The 20,661-nt window shown below is 35.9% G+C and overlaps 1 protein-coding gene across 1 annotated transcript; it reads right to left on the minus strand.

Moving 5' to 3' along the window:
- Positions 1 to 1,137: 1,137 nt before the first annotated feature.
- On the minus strand, positions 1,138 to 14,401 carry moto (minamoto). The gene is made up of 8 exons (XM_038287202.1): positions 14,282 to 14,401; positions 13,928 to 14,037; positions 5,815 to 5,972; positions 5,030 to 5,131; positions 3,565 to 4,921; positions 3,350 to 3,484; positions 1,522 to 1,696; positions 1,138 to 1,451 (listed from the first exon to the last, which is right to left on the minus strand). Exons 2-8 carry the CDS (start codon positions 13,988 to 13,990, stop codon positions 1,261 to 1,263), a joined length of 2,181 nt encoding a protein of 726 aa, XP_038143130.1. The 5' UTR covers positions 13,991 to 14,037; positions 14,282 to 14,401; the 3' UTR covers positions 1,138 to 1,260.
- Between the last annotated feature and the right edge of the window lie 6,260 nt (positions 14,402 to 20,661).

The following is a 20,661-nucleotide window of genomic DNA, read 5'->3' on the forward strand; positions in this document are numbered from 1 at the left end:
TTTACTGTGCAAACATAAAGTCTGTGATCACAGAAATAGGGAGAAAATGTTTTTTATTTTATCTGGAATAGTTGAATTACAGAGATCAAGCTTCTCCTTGACAAAATAGCTGAAGCGGAAGAGAAGCCAGCGACTGGAATCGATGTTGCTGGAAATGATTGATGTGTCCTCATGCCCTTTTTAACCTTAAATTTCCTGATATTTAGTCTTAATAAATGCAATTTCAATTCAGTTTATTTCTATAGTTCAGCAGATCATACAGTCAAATTGATTTATTCTCTAATCTAAGGAAAACCAGTTGATTGCATCGACTCATTGACTTCAATGCAATCCTTCACATCCCTTATCATGTGATTATCTCATGTTTCATTTATCAATTGTATTAATACACGTAAACTAAATCATTTCTAGTTATGTTAACCTCCACACAGGTTAAAGTTGTTTTAAAAAACTAACTGATCAAGCAAAAGCTTGACCAAGGAATGGACAAAATGCAGCGAGAGGACAATTTGGCCAAACAATACAGAAAAAAGTAACGTGCACAAAAAGGTGCACGTAAAAGTTAAAAACCAAAAGGAAGTTTTTTTGTTTCTTTGGGGAAAAAAAATAGATTGAGAAGTTAAAGCTTAAAATTTTAGCATCTCTTAACAAATACATTTCTAATTGTGTTTAAGTCACTGCCAGATGCTTGGTAAAGCTTTTCTCAATGGTGAGACACGCTGAACGGAAAATTCATACATAAATGAATTTACACTTAGTTGTTTGATAGTCTTACCCACTTTCTATGACCGTTTTGGTATAAACCTATGCAGAGAACTTCATTCTACCTATTAAAAATTTTCACCGTCATGATTTTACTAAAGCATATAACTCAAGATGAGAATCGACCCATTTTCACTGGTATTCTTGCAGCCAAAATCTGATAAATGCTTCAAATTATTACAAAACTCATCTGCAGGTTTTGCTTTTAGTTTCTATGCATCTTGATGGTGAAACATTTTTGCTAAATTAACTAACCTCAGATGTATACTGTTCCATCATTCAAAGGTTTTGAGGTCTTTTTTTAAAATGAAAAAAAAAACTTTTATTTCTTTGTACAAAACTTTATTTTTAAAATTCATTGTACAGAACTGGTAACATCGAAACAGGAATTGACAAAAAAAGTCAATTCAAAAGTAAAGTCAAAAAGTAAAGCAGAAAAGTTATATAAATATATTAAAATGTACTCAATTAATGGAATATTTGTTTCTTCCACTTTATTCAAAATCGAAAAGAGTAACCCTGGAAAGGAGAAGAGCCCCTCTCGGCACATTGGTCTCCTTCACACACATTATGGTCCTGAATCCTGACAGATTTGGGAAGCGTCATTTGGAGGGCACGCCACACAGCTGTTTGGAGCCCCCTGGTGGTAGCAGTCAGGTCCTTCAGTGCAGTGACCATCAACATGTTACCTTTGAGGGAAAAAAGCCAGTTAGGATGATGGGCATCTTTAAAAGAGGTAAAAGTACTTAGATTGATTACCTCTGTCCTCGCTGAAATTAATTCCCGGCTGCTGCTGTTTAGTCGGGTTTCCATCCTCCTTGAATCTTGTCTGGGTGACGCATATAGCCATGTCGTGCCTTTTCAGCGCAGCATGGATGTTGATAGGCAGGGAAACACCACAAAGATGCTCCATTCTGTCGAAAAGGCCTTCCACCTGAAACATGATTATAATGCCAGCACTTTCTTCACTCGTTGGTTTTAACATAAAGGTTCAAACATGTTATTTGAATATATTCTAATTTCAAAAGCACAACTAATTAAAAGGGCATTCTTTATATGTGACAATATCATTTGAGGACAAAATCGTACAACTGGGCCATATTTATTTGTACGGACGACCTGATCCAGTGGCCAAAAAATGAATATAGTGGCCTGCATCTAAAATCTCAATTATCTGGGCACTATTGTTTTAGTTTATGCAACCCATTGGTTGCTAATACACCTACTGTTGTTGACAAGCTTTTTTCAACACTCCTCACTGTGAATACACTGGAAAAAAGATCTAGAAATAAGTAAAAGTTCCTTAAATTACGTTTGTTTACCCTTAATTTGTGTAGGTAAATGAAATAGTTTGCCAATGGAATGACTATTTTTACTCTTCATATAAGATAATTAGATCCTATGCACTTAATTTAAGACAATGCAATTGTGTTTCCTTATTTTAAGTGTAAATTGTCTTGTTCCATTGGCAAAATGTCTCTTTTAACTCCTTAATTCAAGAACAAATGCACCTATTTTAAGAAAAAAAAAGATTTATCTAGATTTCGATTATTTTCCAGTGTGTTTTGTGCTGTACTCTTATCTGTAATATTGGCATTTGAAATAAAGCTGACAGCCTTGGCTGGGTCCGGGACAAAATCAAAAAAATTGATGATTGACGGCCCGCCAATCTATATTTTGTATGTAGTGTATATACATTCGCACACACAATATTTATTTATTTAACGCATGCATCTCAGGTAACATTTAAATCTTTGCTTTCACAAATAAAGATCGTTCCAGTTTTTAATTGATGAAATATGCAGCACATTTGGCTTTTCTTACCTCCTCCAGTTGCATTTAATCCCATTTATAGATTTCTACACTGGAATAAATGTAAATGTAAATAAGTCATATTTTCTTAAAAAAAGTGCATTTTTTCTTGAATTGAGGTGACAATTTACATTTAAAATAAGAAAAAAATAATTGCATTGTCTTATTTCAAGTACATATTGTCTAATAATCTTATTTTAAGAGTAAAAATCCTCTTTCCATTGGCAGATCATCTTATTTTCCTACTCAAATTAAAGGTAAATATACTTCATTTTTAATAATTTCAAGATCATTTTTGCAGAGTGTGTGATTTCTACTTGCTTAAACTGGACCACAAAATGTTCTGGTCAAAATCTTACTCAAGCATTTAATGCTGTATAGAAGGATTGTCTAACTATTCCCGTCCAGCAGTGCTGCAGCCGCGGACGTGCCGTTTACTCACATCAGCTAATTTCCATCGATCCGCTGTTCATTTTATGTTGATCTAACAAATATAGGGAACAAACCATTGAGAGAAACTGTTTTTTGGCTCCATCAGAGCGCTTTAAGCCATGCCCGCCTTTCCTTACAACATAAAAAACAATATTTGTGGAAAAAGATGTAGGGAGCTGTCGCTTACTGTTCCATTATTAGGTCCTTTAAAACCATTTGACTCTGCAGTCGCTTTTTTTTTTCTTTAACCGATTACAAAAAGGCAAAAATGAAGCAAATGTTTCTGACATTCAGCTGCTAGGACAACGTTCACCTAAAGGTGGCAGTAGAGAGGTGAGTTTACCATTGCTTGCTCCTTCATCTGAGTAAAGATGAGGGAGTCAACTCTTGTGAGTCTTAGTGGAGTTTTTGGGGCGTTGACGTTGGTCATCATTGTGTTCCTTCTCCCAGGAAAAGCTTTTTTAAGGATGACCTCTGTCTAAAATGGAAAAATGTGAGACAATGGTGAAAAACTATAATAAAAGCTTAAAATTGAAAATACAATATAAAATCACCTACCTTTTTCCTCTCCTTTTCCAAACTCCTACACTGCTGGTAACACTCATCCAGGTAGAAGTGAATCTGGAAAGCAGGTCCTCCTTCATTCATCATCTGTGAAGCTGTACCAGCTGAGGCCACGCCATGATAGGCGCTCTCATCTCTGTGGTCCTTCATGTCACTGATGAAGGAGTTGAATGCTGCAGCGTCATTCGTGGATCCCATTCCATTCATATTAATGTGAGGAGCATGGCTAGAGCTAAGGTTGGGGTTCATGATCATATTGGAGTATCTCCTGATGTCGTTTAGAGAACATGGAAGAGAAGTCAACTGCTGGACATTCCCCGCACCAATCAGGAGGTTTTCTCTGGCGCGTCTCTGAGACTGCATGTTCCCCTGGAAACCAAAGAATGGATTTTGCGAGAAGCGTTGTTTGTCTCTCTCTGCCATGTGCCTCCTGCTGAAGCCTTCTCCAGTGAATCCGCTGGTTTCCATCATCTTGTATTCTTTCTCCATCTGTGACCTGATCTTCTGGCTCTGTCTGGTGTGATGTTTTGAAAACTGGTTCATGCTTGGCTTATGATTCACTATTGGCTTGCTTTGGCGTAGGTTTGGGATGCTCCTATTTGCTGGGAATGCCTTCAGTTTCAGGAAGTATTCCCTGTGGTCAGAACTGAACTCGGGGGGATCTTGCAAATCATCAAATTGAAAGTTTGGTTCTCTAACTTCTCCGTTCTGCATCGGCTCCAAGTGGCGTGTGAGCATGTCCATAGTGGGTTGGGGCGTGTTTGGAAAGTCTTCCAAACAGCTGCTGTCATGATCCGACGGCATGAATGACTGAAAACTGCTGACCAGTTGGTTCATGTCTTCTGGTACATGGTGCTCATTAAAGAATGGATTTATCTTATTTTGTGTGTAGAGGTCATCTGGTGAGTCTTCAAGGGACAAATTAATTGCATCATTTTGAGGTCTGAAGATGTCACTAAGAACAGGGAAATTCTTCAAAGGAGCATCGTTCCCTCTGCCGGTATAAGGCGGCATGCTGGGGGGCTTATACTGCTGCAGCTGGGACAGGTCAGCAGCTACTTTGTTGGTCGTCAGTAGACCTGGTGGCAGCTTTTGAGGGCGAATGGAATAATTCCCTGCATCAGGTAAGTTGAAAGGCCACTGCTGATTGGCAGCTGGACCTCTGGGAAGATAACTCAACTCATGAACGTCTTTATCACCTAATTGTTGCTGTCTTTTCTTGGAGGTGTCATGGAGCTGATGGTTTGAAATAAAGGAAGAGTTGTTGAATGTTTTTGGTTCTGGTGGGAAATACTGCAGCAGCTCTTCTTTCAGCGTCTTCGGAGACCAAACAGGGTTCCAAGTGGGAAGGCTTAAAAAAAGATTTGTCAGTTTTTCAGTCAGTACCGCACTAATAGATGTCCTGAGTCAACTAGTTCTTTACATAAACCCCCAGTGAAAAATGAAAACACTGAATTACCTCTGACTGTAGAAGCTATCCTGTGAGTCCGCTTCGTCCAATATATTTGAAACAAGACCCTGCAGATCGGCCTCACCGTCACAGTTGGCATCAGTCAATGTCCTTCAAGGGGAAAGAGTGGATTTTCATTGTATAACTAACTGTTCTGTAATTATTAGGCATTTTTCTTTAAACACGAAAATTCCTAAACTGCAAAAAATGTAAATATAATTTAATGTATCTTAAAACAAGTGCATTTTTTTCTCTCGAATTAAGCAGTATGTGAGACACTGCGATGATGCAACAAGACAATATACATTTAAAATAAGGAAAAGCAATTGCATGGCCCTATTTCAAGTGCATATTACCTTACTGTCTTATTTTAAGGGTAAAATGCTAATTCCATTGGCAGAAAATCTTATTTTCCTACTCAAATAAACACCTTTTTAAAGAACCTTTTACTCATTTTTGCAGTGTAAACTAACCTACACTGGAAAAACTAACTATAAATAAAAAAATATTTCTTTTACCTCCTCAATCCAAGAACAAATGCACTTATTTTAAGAAAAAATTACTTATCTAGATTTCGATAAGTCATGAAAATACAAATTCAGAACATTTAAATAGATTCCACGTGGATAAACCACTGTTCTTTTGAAAAAATAAAATTACTTAAATGAATTCAGTATCTTGAATTGATGAAGATGTTGATGTGATTATTTTGCCAGACGTCAAAGACAAATGTCCATCCCAAAACATGATGGACAACAAAGTTATCTGTACTTAATGTCTATCCATAGTAATACCTGTTTTTAATGGCGTTCTGGGTGTAACTGACTTCATACGGATCATCCTGAAGCCCCTGAGACCAGGAAACATCCCTGCGCTCCAAATGTGATGAAACTGGGTTGTTGACGAAGGGGACTGGCATGCAACCACTTTTTCCATTCATACCAACACTGGTCTAAAAGAGAGAGAGAGAGAGGTTAGATTCAACATTAACCCTCCATGGTGTGGAAGTTTGGAAATTATATCTTACATTTGCAAAGCTATAATTTGAATGGCCTATCCAGAAATTCTATTAATCCCTCTGTGTGCAAAACGGATAAATTCTGAAGCATTATTTTGTTTTTTATGGCAGAGCAATGCAATACTGCCTTCCTACTTTCACATTAAATGATATTAAAAATTGGAATATTTCTATTTCTTTATGTCTAGTATTAACATGTAGCAGCCACTGTGCAACAGGATTCCATATTTCATTTTAATATATATATACAAAAATCCTCTTCAAAGGTCTTTTTGTTTTACATTTGTTAACAACAGATGTGAAACAAATGAAAGGTCTGTGCCAAGTACAACTTAATAATAAGTGCAACTGTTCTTGGCCAATGGAACAAGACCATTTACACTTAAAATAAGAAAACACAACTGCATAGTCTTATTTCAAGTGCTTATGATCTAAATATCTTATTTTAAGAGTAAAAATACTCATTCCATTGGCAAACTATCTCACTTACCTACTCAGATTTAAGGTATATGCATTTAATTTAAGAAATTTGTACTTATTTCTATACCATTTTTTCCAGTGTCTGAATGTCGGTTTTGCAATTTTGAATATGTGGCTTTTTGTGCTTTCCAGGTTTTATATTTGCTTTAAAATTATCCTTTTAATTAGCTGTTGTCACTTGTTTCAACTGCAGGTAAGGGCACACAGAACTTCGATTATAAAAAAAAAATCAAACTAATCAATTAAGAGAGACCACAGGTCCATTAAAATAATTGGTTTATCATTTAAAGAGCATTTATTTCAGTAATTCAGTTCCAATAGTCAAATTCGGTGATAACGGCTCACAGACTAGGGCTGCGACTAACAATTATTTAGCAAATTGATAATCCATCGATCATTTTTTTCGATTAATAATCAAATAGCAAAATGTTAGCTGCGATTAGTCGACCGAATCGACATAAATCAATGGTGAAAATTCCTTGACAGATTTTTTTCCGTCAATGGCTATTTTTGTCAGCCTGTTTACTGTATAGCCTATTTATTTTGGTCTGAGCAAATCTGAGCTCATCTGAGTTAAGGTAATTCTGCTCCACAGCACTAGTTCTGCTGTGATCACATCGCTAGAAGATTAGCTCCCTTTTCCTCCCCGTCACGAGATTTTGTTACTGTTGGTTTTGGTGTGAGTGTGATACGAAAATGGCAGCGGCGGGTGAGTCTGAAATGAGGAAGGAGGCATCCGCTAGAAGACCAAAAGTATCCAAACTATAGGAATACTTTTGGGCAGCTGGTGATAAGAGTGGAAACTAGCCACTGGGTCAAATGTTGGTCAAGTTGCTTTGACGCTTCTACGCTCTGGATGCTCTGTGCTCTGGTTGTTTATCTGCTCTGTTCTGTAGCTTCAAGCTAAAGAGCAGTCTGGCTTTACTTACTTTACGAATTGAGAAAATAGTTTTAGCGCATTTTTAAGAGAGAAAGTCCACCTCCAAACAGCATCTCTGCAGTCAGTTCATTAGGTTTATGATCCTAATAAAAGATGCAGTTCTTTTCCGGAGTGTCAGACCTCCAGCATACCGCCTAGAGGCAGCTGGAAATCCCAGCTAAAAAGCTCTCTGCAGCTGCCAGCCTGAGGGGGATTCCCCTCTGCTGTTTGTAGAGGCTGGAAGTAATTAGAAAGGTTTGTGGTAAAACTGCAATTTCCAGAATATACAATCGATTATATTTGGTTGGTAGGTTTTAACATTTGTGACCCTGCCTACCCAGCTAAAGTCATTTTTTGGTGAATCTCAACTTAATGTATAAAACCATTCTACACAATGTTAAGAATGTATTCTGAAAAATTCAGATTGATATCTCTAAAATTCACAGAGTAGGGCCATATCAAAGATTGTGCTGCATACGGGTTCAGAAAAACTGACTTTTGAGAAATTCCAATGTAAAGATTTGGAACTCAAAATTCTAAACTAAAAATACTTTCAACACTGATGCATCTTGGAATCACAATTATCCTGGCAGTGTGTCATACACCAAATTCAAGTTTAGATTCTGCTTTTTCAAGTAATATCCAACAGATGTATATAAAAATGTTCATGTTTAATAAAAATGGATCTATTTAGTATGATGATCATGGCGAAAAAGCATACAAATTACACTAAATGAATGTCTAGGTGGTACCAGATGAAGCTGATTATGTAAGCAGTTGCATAACACAATACCATGATGTTTCTATCAGATCATGTAGTCATGTTATTTCATTATTATTATTATTATTATTATTATTATTATTAGTAGTAGTTGTCAAGTGATTTGATCTTTGCTGTGCTATTCCCACACTTGAAGGGTTGTATTAAGCTGAACATTAAACTGGATTCCACTCAATGACCAAACTGTTGTTTCATTTTTCCCTTTTTTATTCTTCTTCTTGTGTTGTTTACAGGTTTACAGAATCATTTAATTAAGCAGGTGAAAAACCTTTGAAAGAAATGAAACCAAACAAAGCATTTACCATATAGCAAATTGTAATAGTTCTGAGAAATGCAACATTAAATATATTTATGAAAATAGACTATGTTTTTAACTTTAAATTAAGACCATTTAGTTTTTAATTATCATAAAAAATGCATCAAAAAACGTATTAACGCATTTTAACCGAAGCAGATTTATGGAGGTTATTTAACTCCATAGATTACATGAATTCTTAAATAGCAATAATAAATAACCAGTGAGTGATTTTTAGTTTGTTTTAAATATGCATAACATAGACTATGAAATTTCATTTTAACTGTTAGAAGTCTATTTTAATCACACACAGAAGAAAGATGCAAAAATTACCCCGTGCAACAGTTTGACAAACACATTAATTTGGATTGTTCAACCGCAATGTTAAATCACTGAAAAAAAAAGTTACACCAGCATTTTTTCCAACCAAATAAAGCAAGCAAGCAAGACTTACAAGCCAAAATTTTCATGACGTACCGTGTGAGTATTTATAAGCTTAAAACTACAAACAAACATTTCCCGCACATCTCAACGCCTCATCAGCGCGGCGCATACATTCTTTTCACAACAGAAATGCAAGCTTACCGGCTGTCTGTTCAGTCCTTTGCTTCCTTAATACACATTTTGCACAGCTTCTTCCACTGCCCGAGTAAACGGGGGCTTTTTATTTTCATGCTGCGATCCTCTGCTTGAACTAGGAAGTTTGTCTCACCTTTTGATTGACTGATTGATTGCACACAGGTAAACTGCGCGCTCACGCTTAAACAGCTGATGTAAACAAAAGGGGCGTTCGCCGCAACAGTAGTTGGTTTATAAAATCACAAAATACGCTATTTATCATGTTAGAAATTGACTTTTAAACAAGCCATCCATAAACCTCAGTACTTAATATATCATTTACAGCAATAATCTCATATAGCACAATTTTGACATTTTTATCGATATGACAGCTTTGACGACCTTTATTGAATAATTAGACGTTGCGACTTTAGCCGGGTTCTCATGGGCGGGGTCACATTTTTAGTTAATTTGGGTATTTATAAACTTTTTCGTCATAGTTTATAACAATTGTTTCAATGCAGCAATAATGATCAGAGCTCCCTCTCGTTTTCTTCTTTTTTCTGTTAATCGCTGAACAACGCTCTGCAAGCACAGTTATAGTTATTTCTAGAGAGCACCAGACTGAGACAGAGGGTTTATCTGATGAGCACTCCTACACACAGACAGTACAAATGTAGCTTTTTTTTAAACTTGCCATAACCATCCAGTGGCTGCTCTGCCAATCCCCAACAGTGGGATTTTTTTTTTATTAGTTGTTAAGATTAGTTAAGAACTAATTCAATTAACTAATTAATTAGCGTAAACATTAGTCGTTAAAAAAATTAGTGGTTAGTGGAACCTCTAAAAAGTTTTTTTCAAGAAGATTTTTCATGAAACTTAAAATTTTCCACTTGAGGAGTTCTGGATAGAGCTTTTTTTTATCTTAAATGCAAAAGGTTTATATATTTTCTTACAATTGTGGTATAATTACTGTTCTAAGTAGGTCGCTCTGTCAGCTAAAGGTACGTTTTAGAGTCTCTGTACTCCAGTTAACATTAATCAATTACTAAAATAGTTGATGATTTTTTCAAAAATTGATTAATCACGATTAATCACCATTAGGTGTTTCAGCCCTATTACAGACCTGATTCAAAGTTATTTTTTTCAGAAAAAGTAGGATATCCTATGAAATAGCATTGTTTAGAAACTATGACTATATACATTAGTCACTGTAAACCGCGAGAACGCAACAATATTGATGTAAAATTTTAGTCGAAGGATAACAGCAGCCTAGAGTGGATTGAGATGCCAAAACAATTGAGAGATTTAATATTGCATGGACTGACACTGTGATGACAAAACTTTAGGGTTTATACAGGAATGAGTTACTCTAATTTAATGCTTTTAATTGCTCTTTTAATGCTCTTAGAAATAATTTTAATGCCATGAACAATTACCCATGACTCTCATATATATATATATATATATATATATATATAAAAAACACAGCAAATCCTTTGTCATCTTTACTGTCCACAGGTTGCAGCCATGTCCCGAATTCCTCGTTTTCCAGCCACTTTAGTTGAAATTAGCATTTTCCCATTCTCTAGCTTTTTCTCCACATCGAGCTTCATTTCCGAACATACGGCTTTACGCTCATTTACGATCACAAATTTAATGATTTTTAATGATTTTCAATGACCCACGGAAACCCTGAACTTGCCTTTCTTAAAGTCATTCAGCTCCTTCATCCTCAGGAGATCCAAATCATGGCTTTTTATTATCATTGGATCAAAACTAAGACAAAAAAAACAAAAAAACATTAAACACCTTATCTCGGCATGTGTTGTATCGAGATCATGTGTTTAATGGATCTTAAAATGCACATCAATATGGCTCTTTATCACAGAAATGATGAAGAGCTTGCTAAGCTTTGGAAAAATAGATATTTTAACAAATGCTGGTTAGTAGGCTGGTTACTATTTTACATATATGACTAGGGCTGGGTACCGAACTTCGGTTCTTTTATGGTACCGACCGAAATGCTTCGGTTCTACCGAGTATCGAAACATGCCTCGTCTTTCGGTACCAAGTTTCGGTGATTGGCTGTAACACTTAACGTGATTGCGTCATCCAGGAAAAATACACAGGTGGTCACGCCTACAGCCAGGGTTGATGTGTATCTGTTGTGAACTGGTTGTGAGCGTCGCGGAACTCCTTTAAAATGCCCCCCAGGTCAAAAGTGCGGCTTCACTTTATTAAGACTGATGCTAATAGTGCGCAATGCAATACATCGCGCACGTAAACAATTTAAGAGCAGAAAGTTGCTCGGTGTTTGACTGCAAGAAGAGCGGACCGCAGCCAGCGCGACCATCCTCCTCTCAGCAGCCCGTGGGAAGAGCAATGCCAGAGCGGAGTAATGCTGTAATAATGTAATAATGCTGCAATTTCAAACTGGACGCAGCAGGAGAAGCAAAATCACGTCTGCTGCTTCCTTTTTTGCTGCTTGTACCAGCTTCTGACGCGCGGCTGAAGAAGCTTTGCTGCTCTGGCTGCGCGGTGCAAAAGTGGCTCTGATGCGCGTTGGGCGGAGCTACTCTATCCTTTATTTGCCTTGCAGCTATATTTGCTGTGATCAGTGGGAATAAAGTAGTTTTATTATGTTTTTAAGTGGGAAAATCCACCTGAAAACTTAATCAGTGCAGTCAGTTCATCCTGCCTTCCAATATTCTTTCTGTCGGAGCCGCTCAGACCCCCACATACCAGCGGTGCGCTGTTAGTAGGATCCCATTCAACGGGCTTGTTTGTCAGACATGGTAATTTTTCTAAAGGAAAACTGCTAAGTAAAAAGGTCCTCACAATGTTACAGTGAATATTAGACACTGATTATTTTTTTTTATGTAAGAGGAAAAATGTAAATGGAAAAATCAGAGCTTAAAATAAAACTCAAGATTTGTACTTTTTTATGTTGAGTAATTTTCTTTTTCTTCGAATTGATATTATAAAACTGGTATTGAAAAAAGTATTGTTCAGGAACCGGTATCGAAGTGAAGGTATCGGTATTGGTACCGGTACCGAAAATTTTTGAACAATACCCAGCCCTATATATGACTGTGTTATGAATGTGTGTAATTAATTTTCTTTTTCTTCGAATTGATATTATAAAACTGGTATCGAAAAAAGTATCGTTCAGGAACCGGTATCGAAGTGAAGGTATCGGTATTGGTACCGGTACCGAAAATTTTTGAACAATACCCAGCCCTATATATGACTGTGTTATGAATGTGTGTAATTAATTTTCTTTTTCTTCGAATTGATATTATAAAACTGGTATCGAAAAAAGTATCGTTCAGGAACCGGTATCGAAGTGAAGGTATCGGTATTGGTACCGGTACCGAAAATTTTTGAACAATACCCAGCCCTATATATGACTGTGTTATGAATGTGTGTAATTAATTTAAAAATCAATTGATTAAATCTTAAAATTGTGGTCATTATTTCATTAAACCATGTCACATGTGAACCTTTCATGATCTGGTATAGAGACAGATCAGGAACAGACTTTTTGAGCGTGTATTAAAGAGATAAAATAACAAATATGAGGGAAATAAAGTCCTAGGACAATAAAGTAAAAAAGGAAAGACAAAAGTGGTAACATTATGAGAAAAAGGTCAGATTATGTGAATTAAAGGGGAACATTTCCAGAATAGTCACAGTTTGCAGATTTTTGTTCACTCCTTGACACTAATCTCTATTCATTCACTGGATTGCTCATAGGCCGTTGGTAGAATGTAAACATTACGTGTGCTACAGAATTGAACAACAAAATCTACTCCTTTTCATTGGGGGGGAGGCTTTAGTATTTTAAAACAAAGATAAAGTCATCACTTTACTGTAATTTATGGTAAAAAAATAATCACATCGCATAGTCAGAATGAAAATCATGATATCTATAAATCATTTAATATAACATTTTATATAAATCCATCACAACAAATTGAGTGTGTTAATGGAGCATAATAATACTGTAGTCAGATATTAAGAATATTACACACACTATCCGATGATGTGAGAAAATTGCTAAATTGAGGATGTACATGTAATATATGTGTATTGATTATATCGTAATTACTTTATATCACAGGCAGTTTTATGACACCACTCTGTGAGAATGGGGAGTACCAAGATGGCGGCAGGAGACTTCAGTTTTTTGCCTATCAGCAATCCAGAAAATAAATATAGATCAGTGGTCCTGGAGTAATAGGGACAGGTTGTATTCTTTTTTATTCTTTATGAGCATATGGTCAGGAGAATGAAGCCTTATTGATACATAAACTCGTAATATTACAAAAATAAAAAATGTTACAATTATAAAGTATACTCTAAGATTAAAGCCGCTCTGATACTGTTTAAGTATTTAAGCAGATTTGCCACATTCAACATGGCGGACACTCTGACCGCATAAAACCAAGCATCTACATACATAATGTCTATGATTGTAGACCTAATAATTAGTGAAATATTAATAAAATATACTGACTGAAGCTCTTCAACCCCTAAAATAAATGTAACAAATAAAACACTTTTTTTATTCATTGAAGACTACCTAAGATTAATTAAAGAAAATCAAACAATGATTTTAATGATGCAGGGAAATATAAAATAGTATTTTAATTTGTAGTTTTATAACAGGTGGTAGTTGGAAAGAAGGATTTTGGTAAGTACTTTGTTATAAGGAAAAAAAACGTGTGTATAAAGAACTTATGATCCGGTCGAAATAGTTTAAGACCTACTGAATACAATCGAATTTAGTTCAAGATATCCGATGTAGGAACAATGACACAATATATAAAACGGTGAGAATGTGCACTTACGGGACGCTGGGATGTTTCAGAGAGAGATTTGGCAGCTGTGGTCTGATGTCCCTCAGACGCCATTTTACTCCAGAGCGATTCTTCAGTACATCCCTACAGTTCGCTGTGAGCTACCAAAAAATAAAAACGCAACAATTTTACTGTAAAAATCATTTATACCAAGGTAAAGACACAGAAATAATTTTACAAAATCAATATCTAACAATTAGCGAACCAAATTGATACTTTTGCGATATTTAAGCCGTTAAAATGAGTCTAAGCTAGTAAAGTCTGGTGACACTTTAGCTAGGTGTCTTTATTAAAACCAGCAGACTCGCATTTCTACAGTGATAAACGTTAAACCACTTTACTCACCTCAAGCGTCAAACATCGATAAAAATCGATTATTATATTAAGTTTATGAAAAATTATGAAAAAAAAGTTAAAAGTCTGCCGAATTCCTTCGACTAGACCTCTTATGCTCCACCCAGGATGACCTCATTTTCTCCAACACTGAAAGCTTATTGGCTGAAAAAATCTTTTTCGTAGCAAATCATCAAAGACGGCAGATCTAGCAGCATAGCAACATGGAATACCTGCTGCTCCACTGGGCTTTAGAAAATGCGCAGGTGGTCCAATAATGTCCACCTACATTAATAATTTAATAATTGTATTAATAATGCCATGATAATAGAATATAATAGAACAGAATAGAACAGAACTGAATAGAATAGAATAGAATAGAAAAGAACAGAAAATAAAATAATAGAATAGAATAGAATCAAATAGAATAGAGCAGAAAAGAATGGACAAGAATAGAACGGAATAGAAACGAATAGAATAGAACATAGTAGACAAGAATAGAATGGAATAAAATAAAAACAGAATACAAAATAAAAAAGAATAGAATGGAATAGAACAGAGCATAATAGAATGAAATAAAACAGAATAGAATATAAGAGAATATAATAGAACAGAAAAGAAAATAATAGAATAGAATAGAAAAAACAATAGACAAGAATAGAATAGAAAAAACAATAGACAAGAATAGAATAGAAAAGAAAACAATAGACAAGAATAGAATGGAATAGAAAAGAATATAATAGAAAAGAGTAGATAAGAATAGAATGGAATTAAATAAAACAGAATAAAAAAGAAAAGAATAGAATAGAATGGAATAGAACAGAATAGAATAGTATGGAATAGAACAGAAGAGAATATAATAGAACAGAAAAGAACATAATAGAATAGAATACAAAAGAATAGAATAGAATAGAATAGAATAGAAAATAAAACAAAAGACAAGAATAGAATAGAAAAGAAAAGAATAGACAGGAATGGAATAGAATAGAAAATAATAAAATAGAATAGAAAATATTAGACAACAATAGAATGGAATAGAATAAAGAATACAAAAGAAAAGAATAGACGAGAATAGAATAGAATTGAAAAGAAAAGAATAGACAAGAATAGAATGGAATAGAATAAAAAATAATAGAAAAGAATAAAATAGAATAGAATAGAAACTCCTTTTAATCTCCCACAGTGTGGAAATTCTGGCGTTTACAGCAGCAAAAAGATTATTGAAAAAACAGTGACACAAATGTGGAACTTCTAATAACATAATAGTGAAGAGTTAGAAAAATAACCTTTTAAAGATCTGGTATAGACACAGATTAGGAACGGGGGGAGTATTAAAAACATAAAGTCACTAATTTGAGGGGAAAAAAGTCCTAGGACAATAAAGTAAAAAAAAAAAAAAAAGTAATATTATGAGAAAAATGTCATATTATGAGAATTAACGCAGAACATTTCCAGAATAGTCATGGTTGGCAGAACTATTTCAGTCCTCGAATAATAGGACCATGTTTGATTCTTTTAATTATGTTTATTCTTTACGACAATAAAGTCAGGAGAATGAAGCCAAACAAATACGTAAATAAAATTGTTTTAGGTGGTAAAATAATGTCCACCTGAAGTTCAGTTGTTGCTTTCATAATGCCCTAATAATATAATACATTACATCATATGTCATTGTTTATGTTAGTAGGCAAATTTAACAGATAATGGATTTTCTTTTTTCAATTTAGAATGGCTATTTTAGTTAAGCTGCATCAGGAAATCAATATGTTAACATTTAATCAGAATTTAACTCAGTAATTTAGTGGCCTAATTTATTATTATCATTGAGTGAGTCTTATTTACAGGGAAATATGGCTTAGTGAGATCAGCATGTCCGGTATGTAAAAGCATCACTGGTTGTGAATCAATAAAATCTGCTGGTGTGCAAAATGGAGCAGACAACGGGTGGAAATGGGAGGCAATTAGTAAGACAACTTCAGGTGGCGACGACAGAGGATATTCCTCTATCCTCATCATTTCTGGCTAAAATTCTGGTCATTTTTTTGTATTTTTTCCCATGCTCTCACCCATAGCAGTAGAGTGAGGCAGTGGCTATAGCCCAAGGAGGATGCTCAAAGTGTCCAATTCATCTAAAATGGCAAGCTGTGGCAAGAAGGCTAGCTGAGTCCAGAGCATTGAGGAGATACCGGAGACATGGAGGAGGTCATAGGAGGGCAATTTAGCAGCAGGACTGCTACTCCCTTCTTTTTGCATGGTGGAAGAGGAGAAGGCCACTGCACAAATGGTGTGGGGAGGCATTCCTTTGGAGCACAGTACTCCATGTAGCCAGAGTTTCCACTGAAGTTGGATCAAGATGTAATGTGTTTTTGTTTTGTTTTTTTACTTTTATTTTGAGTTTAATTCCAAATCCATACTCCATAATCATGGGAAAAGTTTACAATTAATTCTTTTTTGTGTGTGTCCTGTCTTGCCAATATAGCTCTGGGAATGGATGTCCCAGAGCTAGATGATAGCCAAACAACTTGCTTTCACAAGCAGACCATTAGGACTGTTGCCATAAGGCTCCACTTGGTCCTTGTAAACTTTACTGAAAGATATTTTGCGATTAAAATCAAATACAATGGAGACAGAAAGGGAGTCGAAAAAGAAAGAGCGTATAAGAACTAAGGGGAGAGAGAAAGAGATAGAGACACAAAGAGAGAAATAAAACAAAACGGTAAAAATAGACAAACTTCTATGAGACGAGAGGGGGAAAAAAAGAGAACAAACCAAGAAAAAGCTTCAAGGGCAGCAGGTATCCTTTAAATATACGTGTGTGAAAGGCACAACCTATGCTGATTACAGAATATTATTCAGGATGGTGTATATCTATATTTAGTGTCAGCGTGTATTGGTGAACACGTGGAACAAAACTCCTGTGGAATGTATGCTTGTGCATGCTCGTGCTTAAAGGATTTAATTCAATTTAAATCACTTTACTGATGGAAAAGGGAAATTAAATAAAACTGAATTAGATAAAATGTGTTTTTAATTTGAAAAATACCCTTTATTTAACTGTCTTTATTCAATGTATCCCCCCAGGTTGGCATGAAGCAGCCAGGGCCATACGCAGGGCCCAAAAAATACTGAGGTCCAGAGTGAGAACATCTAGTTACCATAGCAACGGTGCATGTTGATTTATGATGAATAAACAGCTACTTATTTTATTAGATAGTTGCGCTAGTTTTCGCTCTTAAAATATAAAACACCTCACAGTTTAGTTGGAGACCAAGATCATCGTCTTTGTCGAGTATATTTCTGTTTTGTGTTGCAAAGCCATGTTAAACAGTATACGGATTGTTACATAATGTATGCATTGCTGTGTGATAATGAGCATGCACAAAATAAATGTGAGAAGTTCTCCGACTAAGAAGAGACAATTTCCTGTATGAAGCCATAAGTAGACAATAGTAAACCATCTTGGCGACTGCATTCATGATAGACTGCTGCAGAAATGGCTAATGCAGTCCTACAGTCACTTTCACTGTAATCTATTTTAGTTTATATTAAAATTTAAGCAGTAAATAAATTAATAGAATACAGAGTAAACAACCTCAGTGTCCTCAATGGTAGTTTCTGCCCTGGATGCTGCTAACCTGTTTCACCATGGGGAACATTTTGGTCTCATCTAGACAGAACATCTTCCATATGCTTTACGTTTTACTTTGAAAAGAAATAATAAAATGACTCAACCTGAGCACTATGAAGGTTCGACTTATGAAGTAAACTGTGGTGAGATTCTCCCAACTGAGCTATGAATCTCAGCAGCTCCTCTAAAGTTACTGTCCTCGCTGTCTATTCTTAAACCCGGTAGGTTTGCAGAAGTGCCACGCTCTATGTTCAGGTAAAACAGTGTTGTGTGAGCCGTTCAAAACCATTAAATATTGCTTTATAACTTAACCCTGCTTTGAATTAATCAATAGTTTCCCTTATGTCCTTTCTGCCATAAATTTTATGATAGGATTTGTTCATTAATGACCATTAACAGACAACTAAAACATTGATGGAACCACTTTACTCATACTTAGATTTTATCGAGATATCAGGATACCTCTGAGGACATTTCTTTCCCCCAGTTTTATTTTAGGGTGACAGAGTGAAAGGGGCTAGATGCAAACGAATAGAGAACTTTTTAGAAGATGCTCTGGTCCTTCTTCATGAGTTTGGAGCAGCTGATCATCCAGAAATGTGGAGTCCAGGAACTTAAAGCTGTCCACACGCTCCACCGCCGTCCCCTTGTGGATGGATGTGGTTCGGCGTTCCTCCTGAAGTCCGTGATGATCTCCTTTGTTTTCACAGTGTTCAGCTGCAGGTTGTTTGTATTATAGCCAGATATGTGATAGAGTGTATGTGTTGGGACTATTAGATTTAAGTTGTTCAAGCATGCTTACTTTAACCAAAAGGAGAATAATAAAATGTATTATTAATAAGCTGATCTTTTTGTTACAAATAATGAAATGCATTTTTAAATATTTACTCCCTAATTTAATATCCCTAGTGATAAAAGGGAATCATTTTGGCAAAAAGCATCTTAATACTTTGCAGTCGGATGGTTACTTGGACATACGTGCTCTAGTGACAATTTGGACCAGATTTAATAGGGATTAGTTTTTAAAAGCCAACCGGCATACCTGCATGTACTGTCCAGACTTGACCTCTAGGTGGAAGCAGCTCTCTCCCTCTTGGTGGACTTGACAGCTGTATTAAAACTATGAAAAACTGAAAAGTACAAAGACTGCAAATTATGATCCTCAGACAGATAGCTGGTTTCCATTTCAGCTGTATCAGTGATTATTTTCCTCATTCACAAACAAGATTTACACATATCTTTTACAGACCAAGTCTGAAAGGTTTGATTGAAGGTTTGATTTTAGATCATTGATTAACTGTGTAGGTGAAGATTCTTAGTCATCTAGGTCATAGTCATTCCAAAAAAAGTAAAAAAAACAATCCACTGGACTTTGTTTCCAAGTTTGAAGACGTTTCGCTTCCCATCAAGGAACTTTTTTTTAACTCAAAGGATTGATTCACGTTGATTCACTGATTTTTACAGTATTGTTTGTGCTTTGAAACATGAAGGTTTCTTATAATTCTATTTTGAGTTATCTCGGTCTTGTGTTCTTGTGAACTGGAACAGTGCTCGGGCTGAGGCATATGATGTTTTACGAGCACTGGTGAATGCACAAGTACACATATTGAGAAACGGCCAAAATCTCTATTTTCAGTGGCGTGAAATAGGCGCTTCCTTTTGCCTGGTGTCATGGCGACTTGTCGAGATGGGGCTCCACTGATAATGGCTTTTCATACTTGTTACACACATGCTCAACTTTGAGTGGATCTACTTACGTAGAGTTGACTGAACTCATTTGTACCAGCAGTTGTGAAACTGAAAACTTAGAGGCTATTTCTCAATTCACAGGAATGCAAGTACAGGCTCAAATTCCCAACAGAAGGCTAGATCAATTTAGAGTTGTGGATTTAAATCTAAGTTTATTAAACCTGGTTCGTGTAACTCACCCCTGCTCTTGGTCCCTGTTTATTTTGGTCAGAGTGCTCAAAACAGGCAGCAACTGCGGGTTCTGTTGCGTAGCCGCAGAATCTTTGCACTTGGAACATTCAGCTGGCAGATGAAGATCAACAGATTTATTTATTTTGTTGCTTTATGACTATTTGTATGAAGATCTGGAAAAATGAATTAATGTAGAGTCAATGTATCTGGCTTTTTTGGGACTAAGATGGTTGTTGAGGTCTGAGACAGTGAGGTACAACAGCATATGTATGTGAGGTGTTAAAAAATGTCAGTGTAAACATCCCCCAGCTGTTCTGCTTAAACCTTAAAGGTATTGAGAAGGATTTTTGCAATATTTTTAAAAGACCCACCCTCTCCACTGTAAAAAAAAAAAATCACATGCACAACCCTGTACCTGCTCCCGAGAAGAAACGCCTATTAAACGCATGTGAATGCATTTAAAAGTTGCTGTTCTCATAGCTCATGCAAGCTTACAGTGCCCGAATGTCCGCCCTAACCCCTAAATCCCTTAATCACTACAGTATATAGAGTGGGGACTATATGGAGATTATAGTGAACTCAGTTAACTTACCATTCGGACAGATGATCAGTGCTTCTTGCTCCCCGTTGGTCAAGTAACTCTTCCTCCACTAAGCTGTGCCTGCGCCATCTTTATTATTAGTCCTTGCTGTCGGGTAGCGACAGCCTATGGCGACAGCGGGGCCACTGTGACAGCAAATCCCATAGTGCTTTGTGGGGAGAGCTCTCTGCGCAAAGCATTCCAGGATATATCTGTCTCTTCTGAGGCCTTTCATTTCTTCACATACACTTTATAGACACTTTT

Source organism: Cyprinodon tularosa, unplaced genomic scaffold, assembly GCF_016077235.1.
Source record: "Cyprinodon tularosa strain WSP-4 unplaced genomic scaffold, ASM1607723v1 ctg237, whole genome shotgun sequence".
Classification (NCBI taxonomy): domain Eukaryota; kingdom Metazoa; phylum Chordata; class Actinopteri; order Cyprinodontiformes; family Cyprinodontidae; genus Cyprinodon; species Cyprinodon tularosa.

Excerpts from the sequence above, each read along its gene's own strand:
- moto (XM_038287202.1), bottom strand. The coding sequence starts at position 13,990 with ATGGCGTCTGAGGGACATCAGACCACAGCTGCCAAATCTCTCTCTGAA. Across the intron at positions 5,132-5,814 it reads CAGAACGCCATTAAAAACAG|GACATTGACTGATGCCAACT; the intron begins GTATTACTATGG and ends TTCCCCTTGAAG. Across the intron at positions 3,485-3,564 it reads TGGAAAAGGAGAGGAAAAAG|ACAGAGGTCATCCTTAAAAA; the intron begins GTAGGTGATTTT and ends TTTCCATTTTAG.